A 22,815-nucleotide genomic window follows, 5' to 3' on the forward strand; every position below is an offset into this window, starting at 1 on the left:
TGATACAACTTTTTCGTTTCAAAGTGCAGAAATACAAAATGGTGGAGCAATTTATCTCACTGGGGATGCATCCCTTTCGACTGTAAGATGTTTGTTTGAAAACTGTTCTCTAACAAAATCTGGTTCCAGAGCAGCTGCAGTTAGAAATGAAGGATCAGGAAAGTGGACGTGTGAAAGTTGTGTTTTTCGTAAATGCTCCGTTTCGTATGCGACAGGTGCCTTTGATATAAGGGGAACAGGAGTACTCGAAGTGTCTTTTTCCAATTTTACGCAATGTCTTGCAGGAGAAGGTATTGGCGCAGTTGAGATTAATAAACAGACATCATGCTTTATCAAAGAATCCATTTTCCTCATGAATGAAGCAAAAGGAGGGTACTCAGGTGCACTTAATTGTTATGTAATTGAGCATGATTTTTCTGTTGTTTCGTGTGTGTTCAAGTCAAATAGAGCCAAAATCGATGCAGGAGCAATTAGATTTGATCACAGTCAAGTTTACAGTATCACTGCAACACTATCTGATTGCATTTTCATAAACAATACAGCAAATGAAGGAAATGATATTTATGCACATGAAACCTGGACTGGAAAATTGAATCTTGTTGCATCAAGGTTGTTTTCCACAAGCAATCAACCCAGAACGACTTTTGCCTGGGCAACTGCAGAGGAGACCTCACATTATGTGATTGATCCGCCAAACAATCAGAATAAGATTATGATTGCAACAAATGGCTACGATTGGAATAATTGTGGGCGAAGTGACTTTGATGAATTCAATTGTCTGACAATAAAAAAGGGAATTGAAAGAGCCAAAATAGAATCGATGAGTTTTGAGATAAAAGAAGGACTGTTTCCTTCAGGCCAAATTGATATTGGATCTTCAAATGTTATTGGAAGCGGATCTGGAACATCGATGACAAGCATAAAGTCAGAGATGAAAAGCGGAGAAGAAGCTCTTTTCAGAATAAGTACTGGAAAACTTCAAGCATCGGAAATGAAGTTTATACACGATTGTTCAAACGAATACTGCAGAAGTTCATCATTGTTTCTGATGAGCGAAAGTTCTGGGATTCTTGTTCTTTCTTCTTGCCAAATAACTTGCGAAACTTCATCTGCAGAACAGTTCTTTTCTAAGCCTCTTATAAGTTCAAAGGAAGGCAAAGTGACTCTTGACTTGTGCCATATCGAGGGCTGCCAGTCTTTGAATGCATTCATCACAAAGCAATGTGGAGACCTTGTTGTGAATGATACATGCATCTCAACAATGACTCGGCAGTCTGGGAATGGGGGTGCTATGGAAGTGATATTGGTGGATGACGTAGAACATATCGTAAAAAATGTGTCGTTGAAGCAATGCAAGGTGGGAACAACAAATGAAAAGGGTGGGGGAATCTATTTGGTTCTGTGTGAAAATTCGACAAGCAATTATCAAATGGATTCAGTGAATGTGTCAGGAAATGATGCAAAATGGGGAAAAGATATGTTTGTTCAATGTGTTGACTTGAATGGATCAGTTACTACAAGTCGGATTGTGAATATTAAAAACGATGATGGCGACAATTTGGATTTCTTTGGGATTGACAGCACAGCGTTTCTGGATGTTCCAGTGAATCTGTCCTATTTTTTCTTGCACAGGCAATCGTTAGAAATCGAAATAATTCAGTCTGGAAAGGATTGTTTGGGATGTGGAGATGATGTATTTCCCTGCAATTCGTTCTGGAGAGGATACAAAAACTTGGCAACTGATGCCACAAACGAAAAAAAGGAATTGAGGATTGATGGGTCGACTATCATCCAAGACCAGTTCATTTTGTCTTGTTTGTTGATACGCTCAAAACAGGTCGAAGAAACAGCGAAATTGGAATTCCAGTCCATTGTGGAGACAGGAAGTTCAGAGGTGATGCTATTGAATGAGAATAATTTGGAGTTTGACAGAATCTGCTTCAGCATTCCGTCAAGTTTTTTAATCTCGATATCTTCTCTCATCTCTTCTGCAGACAATGAAAGCTCGAACCTTGTTCTGAAGAACTGCACATTTAGAAACAAAACCAAGGATTCCATCACATTTTCTCTTCTTCTTGTTTTGGGGGGAACTCTTCGAGTCGAACAATGCACAATATCTCAAATGGCTTTTGGATCAAGCCCTGTAATTGCTTCAAGCAAAGCATTTGTCGTTCTTGGAATGCTAACTATTTCATCTGTGGAACTCACAAGTTGCCCATTAGTCTCAATTGTTACTGAAGAGCCAAGCAACAAACACACAAGTGGAAATGAGAAAGTTCAATCACTAACATTGAGTTCCTGCACCTTTGAAGGAATAACCTCTTCTAGTTCAAATATAGCTTGTATTCTGTCATCAACAATTAATGCTCCCGTTTTGATTGATCAGTGCTCATTTATGACTATTTCATCAAAAGACAGCAACGATGGAGGAGCCGCGGGAATAACCCTTCAAGAGAAAGGTGCACTCACAGTTAACAACACAGAAACAAGCAGATGCGAATGTGAAAATGATACATCTGGAAGAGGTGGGTTCATTTTTCTGAACTGTGTGGACAATGCAAATATGATAAAATTTGAGGATTTGCATTTAACCAACAACATGGCAGCGATTGGAAAAGACATGTTCATTGTTTGCAGCGATCTCACAGAATTAGTCAATTCAACTTCATTCAGCTTTGCCATGGATATTGAACTTTCCAAACGAATAAATTCACTGATGGGTTTTGATAGGACTCATTTTGCCAATGCTGAAGATCTTTTTATTTTCATCACAGGATATTTCAACGAAACAATTCACGTCGATGGGGAAAGAGGAATAAATAACATCGCCTGTGGAAAACCAAACTTTCCATGTAATTCGTTGAACTTTGGATTGAACAGAACACAGGGTGAGGGAACAAAAAATATTCTCATATCAGGGGGAAGCTCACTTTTTGAAGAAGTGCAGATGGACAATGTCACTGTTAAATCAGAGCAAGAAAACTCATCATCAAGATTGGTAGTGAATGAGACATTGGCTAATTCTGTTGGAGTTGCAATATTTGCAAGCCTTGTATCATTTTCATCAATCAACTTTTCGTTGCCGCCAATTTTCACCAATTTGCAGAAAGCTTTTATTGAAACCAGAGAGAGTGATGCGCGCTTGAGCATTTCTGAATGTTCATTCAATCTTCAAAGCGAGGGAATATTGTCTTTCATTCTTTTGTCTGTGAAAGATGGAAATATACAGCTTTATTCATGTACATTTGAAATACTTCAAATTTCAAAGCCTTTTATTGAATTTCATCGGTCTTCAGATTTAGCTGATGGGACATTGACGATTGAACATTGTTTATTTGGCAGTGTAACTCAAAGCTCCAACAGCGCCTGTATGTTGATAACAACGATGGTCAATGATGCAAATGCTATGCTATCAAATTCATCATTTACCGTGTGCGCAGCTGATACTAGTGATTGCGGAGGAGCGTTGCATGTGAAGATGGAGGAGGGAGGAAGATTTGAGATAAACGATACAAAGATTTCTTCATGCTCTGCCATTGCAGGAAAAGGAGGTGGAGTGTTTTTGAATTGTCTTTCAAAGGAAAACAAGATGATTCCATTCCATTTCAAAAACATAACGTTCTCAAACAACAAGGCGAGGATAGGAAGAGACGTGTTTGTGAAGTGCTTTTCAATTTCCAAACAAATCAGCGAAGAACAATTTGATATAGACTTTCGTGAACCACCGTATGATAGGTTTAATGCGATCTGGGGTGTGGATGAAATACTTCCAATTGAAGATGTGGATCTTATTCCTCTTATTGTTGTGTATCGCAGCGAGCTGATTTTTGTGTGTGGAGTGAATGATGAGGGGAATGATGCGAAACCATGTGGGAACTCAACAACACCATGCAAATCCTTGAGTTATGGATTGTCTCATATTGTGTCTTCAGCATACAGTCAGCTTCTGATAGATCGAGAATGTGACATATCACAAACATGCACTTCAAACAGTGTGACGGTTAAGAGTCTGAATCCAGTAACATATGCTGTTGTTCATCTGAGAACGGAAATTTCAGAATCACAAAGATCAGAGTGTATTATGGAAAGTGTTGAGACCGTGAAATTTGAATGTGTTTCATTTTTATTTCAACATGGATTTGTCTCAACGTGCAAAAGCATATTCATTCAAATGAATGGATCATTGGTTGTTGCATCCTGTTTATTCTCCAGTGCTGATCAGAGCATTTGCATCAATCAATCGTTATTTTCAATTGCATCAGGATCATTTGATATGAGCAGAACAAGCGTGAAACACATGATCACTTCAAGTCCGTTGTTTGAGCCAAGGAGTTCTTGTATTGCTCAGCTGCAAGCCGTTGAGTTTGGTGAATTGACATTAGGAAGCTCACTGATCGATGCTTGTGAAGGCTCAAATCTCATCATTAAAGAAATAAACACTTCAGATATCACTGTTAAAAACAGTTCTCTAATTTCAATAAAAGAGCGAAGCATTTCGAAAATGAACGAGGAGAATCTTAAAAGTTCTATTATGATAATTCACTCGAATGTCTCTGGGATCAAACGAATGACACCAGGCGCATGCTTGTTGTCATCATCTTCTTCCATTCCAACTCTCTGTCGAATCTCAAACTGCTCATTTGCTAATCAGACATCATCTTCCACAAATGCACAGATTATTGATATGTCCAATAATGTTTCCATCGAATCTTCGTTTTTTGAAGGATATCAAAATGATACCAATATCATCGATAATTCAGCAATTGAAGATGCGTGCCATTGGAATGGATCGTTGATTTATCTTTTCAACAGCACTAGCCATTTGAAGGACACAATCATCACAAACTCTGCAGAAGGGGGCGTATCAGTTGATTGTGGGAATGTTGACATCACCATGGGGATGTTTGTGAACAACACGCCTTCCCTTCCGCAATATCCATCAGCTCGAAGAAATGTTATCTGCACAGGCTCTGCTGTGGTGGATGTGGTGAGTCTGAAGGGAGGCGACGGGTTGAAAGACAATTCATCGCTGTGGATTCTGAATGAGGGGTGCACTCTGAAGGGTTTGGCCTCAGATCGGCCATCTGCTTTGTTTGTCACTGAGCTGCGAGAGGTGCAGATGGAAGTGGAAGGCACGCAGGCCAAGCTCAGGTTTGTGGGTGAGCTCTTGCTCCCCTGCAACCTCTCCTGCCAGCTGGTGCGCTCGCTCCGCTCTGAGCAGCACATTGAGAGGCATGAGTTTGGGGAGGATGGGTTTGTGGATGAGCACGAGGCCTGGTGTACAGTTTCATCCTCAGAGATTGAGCCCGAGGCAGAAGCAGAAGAAGAATCAGAAGAGGTGAGCGTATGTCTTCTGTTTGGGAACGCTGATTCTCCCTCATCAACCCAGTCATTCATTCTGAAGAATAGAAGTGAGCCGGAACAAAAAGGAGATGAAAGAATTGTTAAAGGAGGAAAAGAAGGAAAATCCTATTGGTTGTTGATTGTAATAATCATGAGTATCATATTACTAATAATTCTAATTGTATCTATTATATTTATTGTTCGATGGAAGAAGGTTAAGAATGAGGCAGAAGATTTGCGAGTGATTGTGAATGACAACATCAGAAAAGATCCAAAGGCATTTGAGATGGTGACAATGGAGATATCGCCTGAGGAGCAGTGGAGAAGAGCAGAAAGAGAGGCAGAAAAGAAGAATGAAGAGAGAATGAAGAAGAGAATATATGATACGAACATGCAACACTCTGAGTCTTCGGAGCATCTTCTATCTGAGAGTGGATCAACTGAATACATCCTTGGAAAAGACTCAGACAAGATTCCCGATTGGGCATTAGAAAAGGTTGATGAGAAGGAAGACGATATTTCGAGAAAGAGAACGCCATCTCCATCCATCTCATCCACTTCAACAACTTCAACCACAGATTCAGATTCAACATTTGTTCGGGGAGAAGATCTGTGCCCAACCACCTCATCGATGTCGAATCTGGTGGATGCCATGGCCTGTTCATCCCCTTTTGAGAAGCTGATTGTTGATCTGAGGGATTCGTTGTTCATGTTATTGCATGGGAGGAACGAGAAGAAGGAGATGGCGATAGGCACTCTGCAAGAGAGGGAGCAGACAGCTGCTCAGATCCTGTTCTGGGTGGCCAATCTTGCTCTCCATTCCTTTGACGAAATGGAAAATACTCTTTCTTCTCTTGACAATCTCAGTCCGCATATTGTGTTGTTCTCTGAACACATGGTTATCTGCATTGCCCTCCACTCCGACTGCTCCTCAGACTCGGATTCATCATCCATCTCTTCATCAACTATTGTGACATCTGTCAGTGATGATGATGATGATGACTCCCTTCCTTCATCCGCGTTTGAAGAAGAGGATGACTTCAAAAAAGAGTGTTTGAGGTGGAAGGCACCTGAGCTGCTGCTTAACAAGAAAATGGCGGCTTCCGAAAAATCTGTTGTATTTTCGATAGGGATGATACTGTGGGAGTGTTTGACATTGGAAATCCCGTTTGGGGAGTATCCAGCAGAAGTGGCGGGACAGAAGATTGCGAATGGAGAAAGGCCAGATGTAGCGAGGATTGGAAATAGGAAGTGGGAGAAAGTGATGAAGATGAGCACATCCAGCCGATCATCAGACCGTCCATCACTTCGTGAAGTGAAGCGAGGATGCATTGGGTGTTTTCCTACTGGTTCATTGATGATGACAGTGTCTGACGCAATTGGGGAATGGGCGAACAGCAGAGGAGAAGGCAGAGACGAAAGTGAAAATAGTGAAAGACAGACACTCACAAAGGAATGAAAAAGGAAGTTGAAGTGATGATTCTACTGAGTTGACAAAAGCCGAGCTTCAAAATATGAAAAATGAAGACTTCTATTTGTAACCGCACTAGTACTTGTGAACGTCTCTTCAATTGTGATTTAATTTCAAAAAAATGTGGGTTAGACTATTTTGATTTTGTTTTCAAGGATGATGTTTGATGAATTGCTTTTGACATTTTCATATTTGAATGCCAATTTCAGTTCTCCATCATTCTCAATTTTCGTTTGAGGTTTATTTGCTTCATGAATGAAAATATTAAGAAAGTTTTAATGGCTGATCCTTTATGAAATCATAATTTCGTTCGAGTTTTGATCATAAATTTTTTCTCAATGGAATTTAAGTCAAATTTATGTTTCTACAATAACAATATCATAAATATAATGTGTTCCCTATTTCAACACATTTTTTCAAAAATCCGTTTAAATAAAAAAAATGAAATTATTATTATAATTAAAATAAAAATTCGAACTAAGGTTTGCTTTAAAAAATTCCGCTATATGGAAAGCACTTGGCTAGAGTTGAATATCATTTTCTTATCAGTTTTGTGAGAAAGAAATTCACAAAATGAATAATACATTTTATAAACATTTCCTAAAAATATTTAAACAAAAAGTCAAAATAGAGTTACAATTCTTTTTTGTGAAAAACAAAATAGTGTTTGAAAAATAAACTTGAAGTGTGAAATGATATTATAGATAATGAAGTAAGTGGGAAGATGTTCTTCTCTTTTTGAATTTTGTGCCAAGTGATGATTTTGAATCTTTCTCCCAATTCTTTATTTTCAAACTTATTTGCGCAGATAATTCAAGAGATTTTGTGGAATGAAAGTGAAAAAACTTAAGAACAAAACGTGGTTTTTTCACAAAAAATAAAAAATTCTGCTCCAAATAAACATTTTTGACAATTCACGGCTCATCGAGATAGTTTTAAACTTGTTAACGATTTCAATTTTTCTGATTTCTGTTTCACAAATATCAAATAAGGTACATATTTTACTTGACCTCAAAAATTAATTTAAATCATTTTTGTTTTAAACTAATTTTTGCTTTTTTAATTTGTGAAAAGGCTGAAAACAAAAACAAAATAAATAGACTTCTTGATATTTTTATTTTTCAGAATTCTGTTGATAAAAATTATGAAATTTTTATGTTCAAAGAAATATTCAAATATAGTTAGTGTAAATAATGGTGGACACTTTCAATAACTGTGGACAGTTGCATGATCTCAACGACCATTGATAGTTGTATTAAGATTAAAAACCCAACTATTCCCTCAATGCTTATGAACTTATAAGACATACAGAAATGAAACAACTTGCTCTTCAGAATTAAGAAGATAGCATTTTCTATTATCGGAGAAACTCGGAGTATTTTATTTCTCCGAATTTCTCCGAAAAGAAAAAACAATTTATATATAATTTCAGTATATTGGTTTGGTGATAATAATCATTCACATGAGTTTGTATTCAATAAAGAAATAATCTGGCTAATTGTCAAAATGCAACTTTCAATGGTTGTTTAGAAAATTCGACTGTCCACAGTTATTGAAAGTGTCCACCATTATTAACACTAACTATATTTATTATTTTAGTACCCAAATCAAAGACTTGCTGACTTTGAAGCGAATATTTTGTACCGAACGTTTAAAGCCACAGCATCACAATTCGACATTCCTATATTGTTATTTTAACTGGTTTTTAAATTTTTCAATTAAATATTTGACCTTTTTTTTCTCATTTCACTGTTTTTGTATAAAACACAGTTTTCGGAACAAATATGAATTTGAGTAAATTTTCATGCACATAAAAAATAAAAACAAGGTGTTATTTATTGTATATTTTTGTTTAATTCTGAAATGAAAAAGAATTGAACAAGAATTTGAAGCGAAATGGAAGAACATATGAAAACTTTGATCTGAAAATTGTTCGTCAAATACAAATATTTTGTTGTTTTTTCTTTGAGATATCATTTCATTTCAAATTTGTTTTTATTTCATTTCATTAAATTTTAAAACAAATGGATGCATGTCTCTGAAATCGTGTTTTTTTAAAAAAAACAATGAAATAAGAAAAAATGAAAAAAAACCAAGTTGAGAAAGTCAAAAACAACAAAATCATATCAAAAAGAATCGATGTCATATGATATGAAAGCTTAAAACTTCGGAATATAAGTATTCGATGGAAAAGCAGCAAGCAAATGATCAATACATATGATTATTATAATCCTTGATCTTTTTGTTAAATATGAAATATTGAAAAAAAATAACAGAATAATTAGATCATTATTTAACAAACAGTTCTGGTTATTTTAAATTATAAACAAACTTGCGTAAAGCTAAAAGCATGACAAAAAAGAAAAAGGTCTTGATAAAGAAAAAAGATCAAAATAAAATCACAGCCCAAGATGGAAAAAATTATTTATTGGAGAAACTCAAATATTTCTGTTTGTCAACAGGAAATGAAAATTCAAGAAATATTTTAATAGTTGTTTGTCACTAGAAATAATCTTAAAAATTGAACTTTTCAATCATTAAATAACAAAATGAAATAATACTTCAACAAATTCAAAATTTAAGTTGTTTATTGAGACAAATAGCTCAAACTGGTTTGAAATCTTCGAAATCATTGAATATATATGAATTTCGTTTTTTTCCCCATACCGTTTTAAATAGAGTCAACTTTTTAATGTGACTTTTTCCCTTATTGGCACTTTTTTTGATTTTGACTGCAAACAACCGAAAAACGCTGGATGACTTTTAGCACTTTATAAATCTTTTTTAACTAGTTTAATTCTATTTATTTACTGTTTTATTATTTGTTTTTGTTTTTTAAACATTGAGAAATTTCGTTTTTTTGCTAAATTTAATAGGACTTTTTCTAGCCAGCCAGGCAACTCACAAGAAACTGATGAGTTGTTTTGAATAGCATAAACTATAATCTAACTATTTTTAAATTCTTTTTTTCACAAACACTTTTTTCTTGTTTTTTTCACATTTCATTTTTTTAACAACATGCAAACATAAAACTGTTTATTTCTTTATTAATATAATGAAATGTAAAAATAACAATTTGATACGAAAATAAAAAATTCTAATAATTAAATGTTGTTATAATAAAACAATTATTTTTTCTATTTGTCAAGAATTTAACTTTGTCACAAAAAATTGATCGTTGATCGTTTCAATATGGTTCCAATTGTCCGTTAAAGATAAATAGAAAAAATAATTGTTTTATTATAACAACATTTAATTATTAGAATTTTTTATTTTCGTATCAAATTGTTATTTTTACATTTCATTATATTAATAAAGAAATAAACAGTTTTATGTTTGCATGTTGTTAAAAAAATGAAATGTGAAAAAAACAAGAAAAAAGTGTTTGTGAAAAAAAGAATTTAAAAATAGTTAGATTATAGTTTATGCTATTCAAAACAACTCATCAGTTTCTTGTGAGTTGCCTGGTTGGCTAGAAAAAGTCCTATTAAATTTAGCAAAAAAACGAAATTTCTCAATGTTTAAAAAACAAAAACAAATAATAAAACAGTAAATAAATAGAATTAAACTAGTTAAAAAAGATTTATAAAGTGCTAAAAGTCATCCAGCGTTTTTCGGTTGTTTGCAGTCAAAATCAAAAAAAGTGCCAATAAGGGAAAAAGTCCTATTAAAAAGTTGACACTTCGCAAAAAAATTTCGTTGAGTTTTTTTAACAAACATCGATAATGAATTATGTTATTTATTAAAACGTAACTGTGTTTAGTTCGTATTAGTTTGAAAAAAAAAATTCCTGAAATATGCAAAAGAAACAGCCTTAATTATTATTTCATGGATAGGGTTCATTTTATTGAGGGTGATTGGCTTCTAAAAGAACTTACAAATATTCAAAATGATGATGCATTATTGATTGTAAAACATGCAGCAAATAGGCTAGGAAAAGAAGACCAGTTTAGAAACATTCCTCATCCATATGACAGCGCTATTTCAATATTTGAAAATTATCAAGAGCAACCTGGAATTTTGGACAGCCATCTAGAACAAATATCAAAAGCTTTGATTGTTCCATCGCGAGAATCTTTACGAATATTTTCAAAAGCTCCAATCGGATGGGAAAAAGATAATTCTCAAGCAAATTTACATCTTCGCTGGGAAAAGCTGAAGTACAATCTTCGAACATTATATGCACTTTGCAAATGCAGAGGACCAAAAATTATACGTGTGTTTAAAAGTTTTATATCTTTGACTTTTTCTTCAAATTGTACAATTTTAAACAGTTCGATTTTTTTCTGTGGAAGATTCTGATTTGGCGATGCTCACTGATTTTATTGAAAGATACCAATATTTTTTTGAGCCATTATTGAACGAAAGAAATCAATTGAATGTATCAGACTCAGAAAAGTTTGATTCACTTTCTTTGTTGAGTATTTATTAATATCTTTAAGGGAAAATGCGAGTCAATGGCAATGCCGTTACGTTCTGTTGCTGTGGGTTTCGCTGTTTGTTCTTATTCCATATTGCCTCTTGCCAAAGCGTGTTCAGACGTCTTCAATTACCATACAAAAAATTATCAAAGGTATAAATACTCCTTCAGTTTCACTATCAAAGCGAGCAACTTGTTATGCCTCTCGCTTAACAATCATTGCTAGTTGTTCATTACGAGATTCTTCGCTTGCTTCAGATTCAGCCTGTGAACTACTTGCGCGTATGTTTACGACACCTGATCTCCAAGGATTGCCTCTCATTTCACTTGTTTGGAGTATCATGGCATCAATAGCAGAGGCAGATATTTTGCCTGATCTTTCTATGTGCCGTGCAGGTGCAGCACCTCCATGGAAGATCTCTTCCACACCATTTGAGTCAACCAAAGCAAGCGTTCTGTCAGCAAGCATCGAGCCTCCAAAAACAGAAAACACTTCTTCTTCTTCTTCTTCTTCTTCAGTACAATCATCTGCTTCGACTGAAGCAGCACCACTTTCATTTCAGAATAGCACTCTCTTCTCCTTTCGCTGTCCAGCACAACACAGAACAATCATTTCGCTTACATTGCTATCGCGTCTGCTGAAGTACGCACCAGAAGAACCTCTCAAAAAGATTGCTGATCAAATCCTCCCTCTGCTGATTTTCTGGGCAGACATCGCAAGAAATGCAAAGCAATCGAACGGACTCATTTCACAGTCCCTGCCGCCTTCTGCTTCGTCTTCATCCGCTTCTGTTGCATATCTGACAGAAAAAGAAAGCTCAGCTGCGTCTTTGGAAGGAAGCGAGAACAATACTGAGAACTCATCTGCATCCATTAAGCTTCCCTCGTTCTTTGCAGAACGTATTCCACCACCGAAGTTGTGCGAATTTCCGCCGTTTGAGTCGCCTTCGCTTTTCACGCCGTTCTGTGCAGATGCCACACTCAGAGTGGAGCAGACAGACATCCCAACGGTGAATGGGATTCCGGTGCCTTTCATCATCACCCATCCGCCTTCGCTTGTCCGAAAGCTGCTGGCGAAGTGCATCGGGCTCCTTTGCATCACGCTTCTTCCGCCTGCGTCGATAGAGTGGAGATATCAAAGCGGATGCCGCTCGCTTACAATTGATGTGGGAGATAATGACGATGACGGCGAAGAAGGCGAAACTGAAAAAGAAAAGCAAAAAGCAGAAGCAGAAGCAACTGCAAGCGAAAAATCAACAGAAGAAAAAGAACAAAACATTCAAAAGGAAGACGCCAAATGTTCAAAATGCGATTGTGGATGTGAAGAAGATGATTCATCTTCATCCTCATCTTCTTCTACTTCTGCCTCTTTTGGACGATCAGCAACAAATGCACCAGAATCTGCGGAAGAGTTTTTCGTTTCACATCCTCTTGTCTCTCATTCTTTGTGTTGTCTTCTTTCGTCTCTTTCTGATCCAGACACAATCGTTCGTGTCTGCGCTTCAAAGGCTGTTGGTCGAATTGTTTCACGTCTTCCTTCAAGCGAAGCGGCTGCTGTAATTGTCAAGTCTCTTTTGCTCCGTCTCGATCCAAATTGCTTAGGCGAGCAGTCGAATCGTGAAGACGCATCAGATTCCTCGTTTTCAAGTGCTTCTTCCATATCATCTTCTTCATCATTTTATTCATCCTCATTATCTTCTTCTTCTCTAAGCTCTGTTAATTCGTCGCCAATAACCTCACAGAAGGAGGCACGGATGATGGCGCATTCAGCCCAGGGATGCTGCCTCTCTTTGGCACAGATCATCCAACGAGGCGCTCTTCTTCCTGACTTGTTGCATCCTCTTATATCAGCCCTTGTTGGCTGTCTCTTCTACGAGCAGCGCGTTTCGCAGTCGATTGTGGGAGTTGCTGTACGAGACGCTGCGTGCTTTGCCATCTGGGCAAGTGTCCGCATGTTCCAGCCGTCTCTTTTCTTGCAGTCGAGACGTGATCTTCTTTCAAAAGCAAAATCGTCCTCTTCAGCACACAAAAGCGAGGAGGACAATCGTATTAATGGGCTTGTGATGTCTTTGGCATCTGCTCTGGTGAAAGTGGCCCTGTTTGATGCGGATGTTGTGTGCCGAAGAACGGCTGCTGCTGCTCTACAGGAATGTGTTGGAAGGCTTGGCACAGTAAAAACAAAGATTCCTCGGGATGAGACAAGTGACTCCGAAGAGGAAGAAGAAGAAGAAGTGGAAGTTGTTCCAGAGGGGATTTCCTTGCTTCAGCTGATTGACTATTACAGTGTTGGGTCTGTTTCGTCGTCGTTTGTGAAGCTTGGTCATTCTGTCTGTCTTCTCAAAGTTTATCGAAATGATGTGGTTGAACATCTTGTGCTGAGGAGGCTGTCTCACTGGGACTCTTCAATTCGCGCGCTGGCAGCTCGTTCGTTGGGCACAGTCATCCATCTCTTGCCTTTTGAGAAGGAAAGAGAAGAAGAAGGAAAAGGAGAAGAGAAAGCTATCAAAGCGGCTTCATCAGGAAAGATTTGTGATGGAAATGGCTATTCGGTCGAAGAGGTGATGCTTGGCTTGTGTGCTGAGGCTCTGAATGGAGGTTGCAGCGGATGTGTTGATCTGTCAACACAAAGATTTGCAGCTACGCCTGTTGTTCAGGGTGCAGTTCTTGCGCTGAGCGAAGTGCTGATGGCGTTGGCAGCAGAAGAGAACGAGATGGAAGAAAAGAGCGAAGGAATGGATCAGTGTGACGATGAAAGCGAAGATAATGACGGGGCGTATTGGAGAGCTGCAATTCAACAGATGGAAGAAAAAAGACAATCAATGGACGACTCTTCACCAACAGATGCTTCAGAAAAGACACGAAAAGAGCTTGGAGCAGCATCGAAATCTGAGCAAAGTGCTTCCTCGAGTTCATCTGCTTCTTCTTGTTCTGAAGGCAACGTTTGTGGCGAGTCTTCACTTGAACTGGAGGAAGAGTTTCAGAATGGAGAAAACAAACTTTATGACCAACTGATGAGAGTCCAAGCATTCACTTCGTCGTCTTCATTTACATCTAAAGCGACTAAAAAGAAGACAGACACAACAGGATTGGATCTTATCCCTCTGATTGTCATTGAAAATTCAGAGCAGAATGCAACTGCACCATCTTCGTCTAATTCTCCGCTTCAGCGCCTGTTCTCATCACTCAAATGGGATGAACTGAGAGTTATTCTCAATGGAAATAAAAAAGTGAGGCTTGCATCTCTTGTCACAGTAAATTCTGTTTGTGGAACTGAAGCAGCAGAAAAACAAATGGAAGCAAAGCCAAAACAGGAAAAAGCAGAAGAAGCCACTTGCTCTTCTCTTTTGAGTGTGATTGCTGCCATTCCAATTGTCTTAGCACCTCTCTGCAAGCCTTCAACAGACGAGCTGAACACTCAACTGATTTGTGCTGTACTTCGATTGATCGCAGCCATCTGCCATGCGTCTTCAAGCTGCCCTGGATCTGCCCTGCCGCAGCAGCTTCTGGAGCTGTTTGGTCTGATTGTGCAGTCATTCCTCGCTGCATCGTTTGACTTTTTGTTCACCAAAACACGCTTTTGTGAATCGGCTTCATCATCTTTATCTCAAAGTACCGAAAAGAAGTCGAAAGTTTTGGTTGAACTGGAACGCAAACGAAAACAAACCCAGTTGCTCGCCTTCACCCAGACAAACATGTGCATGGAGATCCAATTGCAAGCTGCGAAAGCGGTGCAAATGCTGCTTTTGTGCCAAACCAGCAGAGAAGGAAACGATGCTGGAACTTTATCTATCACAGAAACTCTTTTGAAAATGCTTGCATCTGCTGAATTGCCTAAGCCGAGTGCTTCTTCATCGCAATCCTCGTCTTCATCTTCTTCTTTGGCTACCAAAATGAAGCAGCCACTGCAACAGCGTCTGTCTCTTTCATCGGCTGATCGGAGCTCTTCACTCAATCAAACAGCTCCTTCATTCAATTATGCACCAGTTCGTGGTGTTTGCTTGGCCATTCCTTATCTTCCTTTGGTAGACATTATGAAGTGTGCATTTAGCTCTGATTATGCATTGAATACAACTTGTGATCCTACGTCAGCAGAATCTGGATCTTCAAATGCTTCTTCAAGTGCATCTTCATCATCTTCTCTAACTCATTCTAGCATTCTCTTTTCAACATGGCTATTTCGCATTCTCCGCTCACTTGCTTTGTTATCCAAGGCTGATCCACTGAGCACTGGCGCAGCTGAGGACGATGCATTCACTCGATCGAGTGCCATCCAAGCAGTTGGCTCGATCTTAACTCGAACTGCACTTCATTCATCAGATGGCTCTTTGTCTTCCACTTCACATGATTCTTCATCGTCTTCATCGAAACTGTCAACTGTTCAATTACCACACCTTTCTCCGTTGTTGGTGAATGAGGCACTTGATTTCTTTGCACATGCATGTGCTGACTACACAAAAGTTAAAGGTGGAGATGTTGGTTCACTCGTGCGTCGAGCAGCCATCATTAGCATTGCCAAGTTCGCATCAGCGTTAGCTAATTGTATGTCTGCTTGTATTTTGTCCTATTAATTAATAATTCTTTGTTTATTTGCAAATATTAAATGAAAAATTGAACACTCTTTTTTAATATAGCATGCAAAGATTGCGTTGATGGTGTATTACTGTGCCGCGTTGTGAATCTGTTGGGAAGGCAGTGTGCTGAAACAATTGACAATGTTCGGACAACAGCTGGACCGCTTTTGGCAGATGTGATCATTCGGGGATATGACGTTATGAAAGCAAAGATTCAGAAAGATGGAATTGCACCTCAAGCTGAGAGTGGAGGAAATGGAATGATTGTTGAAAGCCAACAAATGAAAAGAGAGGAAGATAGTTTGAGACAAAGCCAAACTGGATTAAGTTTTGAAGAGATAGGCAAGCTGCGGTTGCTCCTTTTGTGGCTGGCAAAACTGGAAAAGAATAATGAAGTTGAGAGTTTTGGAGGAAATTCAGAGAATGTTACTCAAGATGCATCAGAAGAAAAGGATGGAAAAACAGAAGATGGAAGAATTGGTGTTGGTGAAGAAGAAAATGATATTATTGAAGAAGAGGAAGAGGAAGAAGAGGACGAAGATGATGGGAAACAAAGAAAGCCCATTTCTTTGTGTAATTCTGACATTCCAAGTGAAGAAAGAGAACTTCGGAATTATATTTCGAATTGTCATTGGTGTGTTGCTCTTCTTTAAGTGAAATGTTTTTTTGTTGACTGATTATGTTCAAATTCTCTGTATTTCAAAAAAATTTTTTTCCAAAAATGTAACATTTGTTTTTGAAATTGTCTGGATGAATTAATTTGTTATTGATAATGAAACTTATAATTTGTGAATCATTTTCTATTTTTTATATTCTTTCATTTTTCAAAAATGTTCTTTTTTATTTCTTTGCTATCTTTTTTAACGATTCCTTTTTTGCATGAATTAACACTTTCAGGATCCGAATTGATTGGTCTCGCACTGAATACATCTTCCGATTTCTTGCTGGATTATTGGGCTTTGCACAGTGCAGAGAGGAGATATTGTGTGGACTGACAATGAGCGTTGGTAGCTCCTCAGCGCTTTCTGCTACGTCTTTATCAACCAGTCAGATTGCACTGAAGGAATGCATCGAAGAATCTTTGTTGCTTAACAGCAAGTGCTTCCCTCTTCGGCAGGATCTTCAAAAGAAAGCAGAGAAGAAAGGAACGTCAGTTTTCTCTTATGCTCATATTATCCGCCCAGTCTCTCCAACTGACCTTCTTGTTACCCTTCTCCACCTTCTGAAGCAGCACAAGCCAAATGATAGAGTGTTCCTTCCGCTTTGTACAACATCAAACTTTATTCTGCTTCAGTTTGCTGCTGACACAGAGCATTTCAGCAGAAGCGAAAAAGAAGAAAGCAAAGAAAACCAGAAATACCCTGATGAATTCGAGGCGATTATTGATGAACTTTGCAAATTTTTCAATAGAGCACTTCTGAAAAGACAAAAGACTGCAGCTAATAAAAACGCATTGGATTCTGTGGCTGAGAAAGCACAGCAGGGAAGTGAAAAAGAGCTCAAATGTTCATCTGCTTTACCACCTTCTGCTTCTTCTTCACATTCTCAGTCTGATGGGAATGAGCAACCATTGTGGGGCAGTAATCCAAAGAGGGCAACAAGCATAGTGCCAATCCTTGGGCTTCTGTGCCACTTCAGAAAAACACAGAAGGAAGCATTGAGCTCTTTGGTTCAACTGCTGACACATCCATTCCCGCAGGTTAGGCGTCTTGCTGGGCAACAGGTGAATTTGCTGTTCAACATGATGCCTCTACTTGAAGAGCAAGAGAAAGGTGAGAAAAAAGAAGTCTGGGTGAATTCCGAAATACCAATGGGAATTATTGAATGGTTTGGAACAATTAATATTAATTATAAAAATGTTGAATTACATAACTTTGATGTAATTTGTTGTTTTTGTAGGGATAAGCCTATTGGAGATGCACATCTGAATGCTCAACAAAGCCTCAGAGCGTTGCTATCGCTTTCTGCATTCACTGGCTGAATTTTACAATGAAAGCGTGCTTATATTTAATAAATATACGATCGATCCTGTTCACTGTCATTGTGGAGTGATGAAAATCATTTATATAAAATCGAGCACATTCAATTACAGTTATATTTGCAAAATAAAGGTAATCTTTGTATTAACAGTGAGATTATTTATTAAGAAACACACATCAAAATAGCTTTTGAAAGCTTAAAATAAAGAATGAAATAAGTGTCACAAATTTACGGAAATTGTTTAAAAAACTCACTGTGTAATCATATTTTGCTTTTCAAGTTGCAATTATCAATTGGTTTCAATTTTCCAGACAAAAGATAAGTTCTGAACGATGAAGCACCGCAATCAAAGTTCATTGAAGAAAAACAAAAACCATTTTACACTCATCATCATTTTCGGAAACAAAAAAGGATGTAAATAGTTAATTGAGCGGAACTGCCCAAATATTCATTTCCAGTTTCTGATGGATTTTTATTTAAAATGTTTGAAATTAAGATTAAACAATGATTCAAAGAACAATAATATTTTTTTTGGAATATTTCTTATGATTAGCGTATTTATAAAGTTTTTTTATAATTATCTTTATTTTTATTTTTCCCCCACTTTTGGGTGCATGAAAAATCTTCAATAAATTGTTGCAAAATACATTTTTTTTATAATATAAATGAGAAATGGAAATAAAAAACCACAAAATGCAAAATAAAATGACGTGAATATTTGAATTATCGATATTTAACGAAATGACATTATTAAGGAACAGCGTCACCCATTGAGTATATTGGTGGAAGGTTGCTCGATGATGAAGGGACAGCAGATGTTGTTGAGCTTGCAGGTGAAGTTGCAGGATTAGAAGTTTGCTGTTCAGAAGTGCCTTGAGACATCAATGAGAATGGAAATGAAAGCGAATTGTTCGATGATTGTCCAGCTTCTGGAGAAATTCCCATCTGTTGATTCAGGGCATTTGTTGCGGCAGTCACAGTTGCTTGCGTCACAAGCTTTTTGAACGCTTGTTTTGGATCCTCTGATAAATGAAAATATTTTGAAAAAAAATGAAAAATAGTGAATGAGCAAACGCCTTGAACACTTTATGTAACCTAAAAGGTTTGTGCCAGCAAGCATTATCCCAGCAATGTCAATTAACAACCATCCAAAGTTTAACTTGATAATGGCAACCAAAGCAAGAATACTCCAGACAGCAGGATAAATCCACAATGTTCCCCAAAAGAGAGTAGTTGAGAATTTTGGAACAAGCGAACGATCTCTTATAGTTTCAAAACGCCAAACACTTTGCCCATCTTCAAGAATGTCATTCCACCAACGATATCCAACAAGCATTCTCCCGCTGATATTTTTCACCATCCAAAAGTCACAAGCTAGCAGTAAAATTATTATGACAAAAGCTGTCACAAAGCCAAAATTCAGTATTCCAGCCAGTATGTAAAGAACAATTGCCAATCCTTTTATGATTGAAATGATCATTAGATTTGAAAATGCATTAGAAAAAACAATAAGAAAAATTCAAGGAAATAAATATAGTGCGGTGTGAAATTTTCCGATTATGAAAATGATTTCGAACCTTTGAATGCAAATGTTAACGCCCAAACAATTGGATGGTGTTGTTGAACAAGAGGTGTAAAGTCCATGTTATCTGGAAAATAAAAAAGAATAATGCAATTCAAAAAATGATAATTGTTAATTTTCAGAATGAGAAATTATCGGTAAAAAACAAAATCAAACAAATATGTTTTTCACTATTTTAAATATGGGCAAGATCAGAAAAATGAAAGTGAAATTTTCCCATTTAATGTTGGGGGGACTAGCCATAAGGCTGCTCCTAATCGCCTATGGAACTTGGCATGATGCGCATAGTATGAATTTTTAAATGTTAGTTGTAATTTAAAAAATGTTCACGTTTTGCAATTTTAGTGGATTTGAAATACACTGATATTGATTACACTGTTCTAACCGAGGGAGCAAAATATGTAGCTGAAGGCCAATCACCTTTTTATAGATCAACATATCGATATTCTCCTCTTTAGTACGCTGTTTTGAATTGTTTATAAAAATTAAACATTTTTGTTTTGTCGAATATACCACAATAAAAAAGTGCTTACCTTGTTCTACCTAATTTATATGTGCATGAGGCTTTTGGTAAATTAGTGTTTTGCGCTTTTGATCTTCTGTGCGGATTTCTAATCTACAAAATTTTAAAAGATGATTTGCTTGAACTTCACTTGGATATGAAAAAAGTTCTAATTTACACCTCCACCTGGATTTTTAATCCAATTGTGATAAACATTTCAACACGTGGGAGCTCAGAATCTATTGTTGTTCTTTGCGTTCTTTTAACTCTCTATTTCTTTCTTCAACGAAAGCTCGTTCTTTCTGGCATATTGTTTGAAAGCTCTTTTTTTTTCTTTTCAAAAGGAATTTTCATTAATTTTCTTTGGATAAATTAAAAAAATTTTTTTATTTCAATATAGCTATGGACTTGCCGTTCATGTGAAAATATATCCAGTGTTGTTCACACTTCCATTTGTGCTCCGATTGGACAATGAATGGGTTGAGCGCGGTTTAAATAAAAAGAATGCTACAAATGCAAAGAAGCCAAAGGAACAAAAAAGACGAGGATTGTTCGGATGGATTGGATGGGTTTGAGTTTTTCTTTCTTTTTTTTTTTTATTGAAATTTGATATTTTTACCTTTTCAATAAACTTTCAGTTCTTCCACATTATGAAATATAGAATTCTTTTTGGATGTGTTGCGTTGTCAGTTTTTATAGCTATTTCTGGACTGTTTTTCTATATGTTTGGAAAAATCTTATTAATATTACTTTTTTCACAATTGAATTCAAATAACAATATTCAATAAAACATTTTACAATTTTTCACTCCGTTCTTATCAATTCTCTTTTCTCTTATTCGTTATTGTCTTTGCAGGTATGGCTTCCAATGTCTGTTTGAGCAGTTCCTTTACCACGCCACACGAACGGACGTGCGCCACAACTTCTCTCTCTTCTGGTACTATTTGTATCTGCGAGACAGCATGGATACTGTCAGCCCAATTGCAAGTGTTGGATTCTTCCTTCCTCAGCTCATTCTGTGGCTCTTCCTTTCAATTGCACTTTACAAGGAGCTTCCCTTGTGTCTTTTCGCAAATACACTCTGCTTTGTCATGCTGAATAAAGTCTGCACTGTTCAGGTTTGTATTTTAATTTGTCAATCTTTTTGATGTTTTGTTATAAATGTTGTATTCTTGCGATAACTTTGAAATGCATTTCTTTATTCTTAAAACATATTTTATTCTATTCTTTAGTATTTTGTCTGGTGGTTCAGTCTTCTTCCACTTGCTTTGCCATTTGCGCCTTCTGTCACGATGTTTTCATTTGGTGCAATTATTCTCGCATGGCTTCTTATTCAGGTTCTGTGGATTAGGCTTTCATATCAAATAGAGTTTTTGGGCAGAGCTGACTTCTTCCCGATGTTTCTCTCTTGCATTCTATTTTTCATCTCAAATTTAGTTATTTTATGCCTCTTCTTGTACAAGCCAAAATCACTTCAAAAGAAAGTTGAGAAAAAAGAGTAGCAAAGAATAACTTAGAACGCTGAGATTATTTTTAATTGACTTATTCAGCTTGTTTCCTCAAAGATAATTGTGAAAATATTCTTTGAAGAAACGAGAGAGCTCCACGGACAAAAACCGAGGTTCTTTAATTTATTCTCCTGTTCTTTGTTAACCTCTCCAAATTTAAAGAACTTCTAAATGTTTTGTGGTTCGTTTTCTTTTTGAAATATTAATTTAGAAACAAAAGTCTAAAAAATAATTTCTTCGAACAATTGTTGTTGCAGATATGCTCTAATAAAAAGAAGAACTTAATTGCCAAATCACAAAAAATAAGTACTTCTGAACGCAAAGTGAAATAAAAAACAAAAAATTATTTAACACTAAATGTTCATACAACAAAACACAAAAAGAAAAGAAAATATTAAAACCTAAAAAATGAAAAATTATAATTACATTTAAAAATGTCACTAAAGTGAGTTGTTGAATTGATAAAATACGAACATTGATCAAGCAAGATCATAATCAGACTCATAAAACAATGGAATTATCCTCTTTGGTTCTTTATTTCCTGTTTTATCATTCCGACTCATCTTTTGCTTTTGTTTGTTCTTTGAAGCCATCAATTCTTTGTCTCTTTCGTCTCCTTCTGGTGGTTCAAAGCCAGTCAATAGAAGTGATGTGTTCGTAAAGATATCTTCTGCCCGTCGTTGTGCATAGGCAGCTCCATTATAATGGTAAACAAACAGCATGATGCGTTGAATATCAGATAAAGGCATTTCACATTCTGAACGAATTGTTGTGCCACTGTAAAGGTGAAGTGAAAAACAATGAACTGAATTTGGTTTTAGATTGGAAAAAACATCAGGGGAATCTTCTCGAAACCAAGTATCATTTCCAATACGAAGATATTGTATTTGATCTGAAGTGGTGACAACTTTTTTGGATGGACGACAACACATCAAAGCGAAAATTGTTGATTTATGAAGAATCACAATTTGTCCATTTTCATGATTAAATTCAAATATATGGCTTCGAAGATCCGATGAAATAAATCTCTAAAATCTAATATATACGTTTAAAAAAATATAAAAAGCAAACAAGAAGAACTGCGCCAATTATTATCATTGTAACAGCAGCCTAAAAAACATAATTACAAAAGGTTTTTCAATCGGAAAAGGATACTAATTATAAAAAAGCTTCATACAATAACAGCGAACCATCCAGCAAAATATGCAATGAATCCTGTCAGCGCAGCACCGAGAACAAGCATCATAAATAAAAGGAGAATAAACAAAAAAGTTGAAGCTTTAACTGAAAAAAATGTTCAAAATTTTCTATCAAAAATATAATCTATTAATAATACCTCGAATGGTTAGACTTTCTTGCGGCCGTTGTGGTGTTGGCCGCAAAGAAGTTGATATCATTTGAAATTATCATGGTAAATTTGATCAATTATTCTGCATGA

At 36.6% G+C, this 22,815-nt stretch overlaps 5 protein-coding genes across 5 annotated transcripts; 3 read left to right on the forward strand and 2 right to left on the reverse strand.

Moving 5' to 3' along the window:
* Positions 1–146: 146 nt before the first annotated feature.
* On the forward strand, positions 147–7,204 carry MONOS_2803 (uncharacterized protein; the record flags this gene model as incomplete). Its single annotated transcript, XM_067872755.1, has 2 exons — positions 147–204; positions 285–7,204. The coding sequence occupies 2 exons, from the start codon at positions 147–149 to the stop codon at positions 6,800–6,802; spliced, it is 6,576 nt and encodes a 2,191-aa protein (XP_067725715.1). The 3' UTR covers positions 6,803–7,204.
* A 3,438-nt stretch (positions 7,205–10,642) lies between these two features.
* On the forward strand, positions 10,643–18,433 carry MONOS_2802 (putative tubulin-specific chaperone D; the record flags this gene model as incomplete). Its single annotated transcript, XM_067872754.1, has 6 exons — positions 10,643–11,030; positions 11,089–11,212; positions 11,257–15,773; positions 15,866–16,439; positions 16,703–17,632; positions 17,705–18,433. 6 exons carry the CDS (start codon positions 10,643–10,645, stop codon positions 17,784–17,786), a joined length of 6,615 nt encoding a protein of 2,204 aa, XP_067725716.1. The 3' UTR covers positions 17,787–18,433.
* On the reverse strand, positions 18,419–19,537 carry MONOS_2801 (putative FAM18B protein). Its single transcript, XM_067872753.1, has 4 exons — positions 19,524–19,537; positions 19,363–19,434; positions 18,860–19,243; positions 18,419–18,807 (listed from the first exon to the last, which is right to left on the reverse strand). Exons 2-4 carry the CDS (start codon positions 19,427–19,429, stop codon positions 18,536–18,538), a joined length of 723 nt encoding a protein of 240 aa, XP_067725717.1. The 5' UTR covers positions 19,430–19,434; positions 19,524–19,537; the 3' UTR covers positions 18,419–18,535.
* Positions 19,538–19,548: 11 nt separating this feature from the next.
* On the forward strand, positions 19,549–21,390 carry MONOS_2800 (putative Glycosyltransferase Family 50 protein; the record flags this gene model as incomplete). The annotated part of the gene is made up of 7 exons (XM_067872752.1): positions 19,549–19,654; positions 19,713–19,824; positions 19,894–20,181; positions 20,270–20,438; positions 20,508–20,593; positions 20,726–20,987; positions 21,102–21,390. 7 exons carry the CDS (start codon positions 19,549–19,551, stop codon positions 21,369–21,371), a joined length of 1,293 nt encoding a protein of 430 aa, XP_067725718.1. The 3' UTR covers positions 21,372–21,390.
* Positions 21,391–21,856: 466 nt separating this feature from the next.
* MONOS_2799 (uncharacterized protein) lies at positions 21,857–22,774 on the reverse strand (the record flags this gene model as incomplete). Its single annotated transcript, XM_067872749.1, has 3 exons — positions 21,857–22,154; positions 22,568–22,661; positions 22,714–22,774. The coding sequence occupies 3 exons, from the start codon at positions 22,772–22,774 to the stop codon at positions 21,857–21,859; spliced, it is 453 nt and encodes a 150-aa protein (XP_067725719.1).
* Between the last annotated feature and the right edge of the window lie 41 nt (positions 22,775–22,815).

This window comes from Monocercomonoides exilis (assembly GCF_001643675.1).
Source record: "Monocercomonoides exilis strain PA203 chromosome Unknown scaffold28-1221067, whole genome shotgun sequence".
Taxonomy (NCBI): domain Eukaryota; phylum Preaxostyla; order Oxymonadida; family Polymastigidae; genus Monocercomonoides; species Monocercomonoides exilis.

Excerpts from the sequence above, each read along its gene's own strand:
- MONOS_2801 (XM_067872753.1), bottom strand. The coding sequence starts at position 19,429 with ATGGACTTTACACCTCTTGTTCAACAACACCATCCAATTGTTTGGGCG. Across the intron at positions 19,244-19,362 it reads GTTAACATTTGCATTCAAAG|GATTGGCAATTGTTCTTTAC; the intron begins GTTCGAAATCAT and ends CAATCATAAAAG. Across the intron at positions 18,808-18,859 it reads TTACATAAAGTGTTCAAGGC|AGGATCCAAAACAAGCGTTC; the intron begins GTTTGCTCATTC and ends TTCATTTATCAG.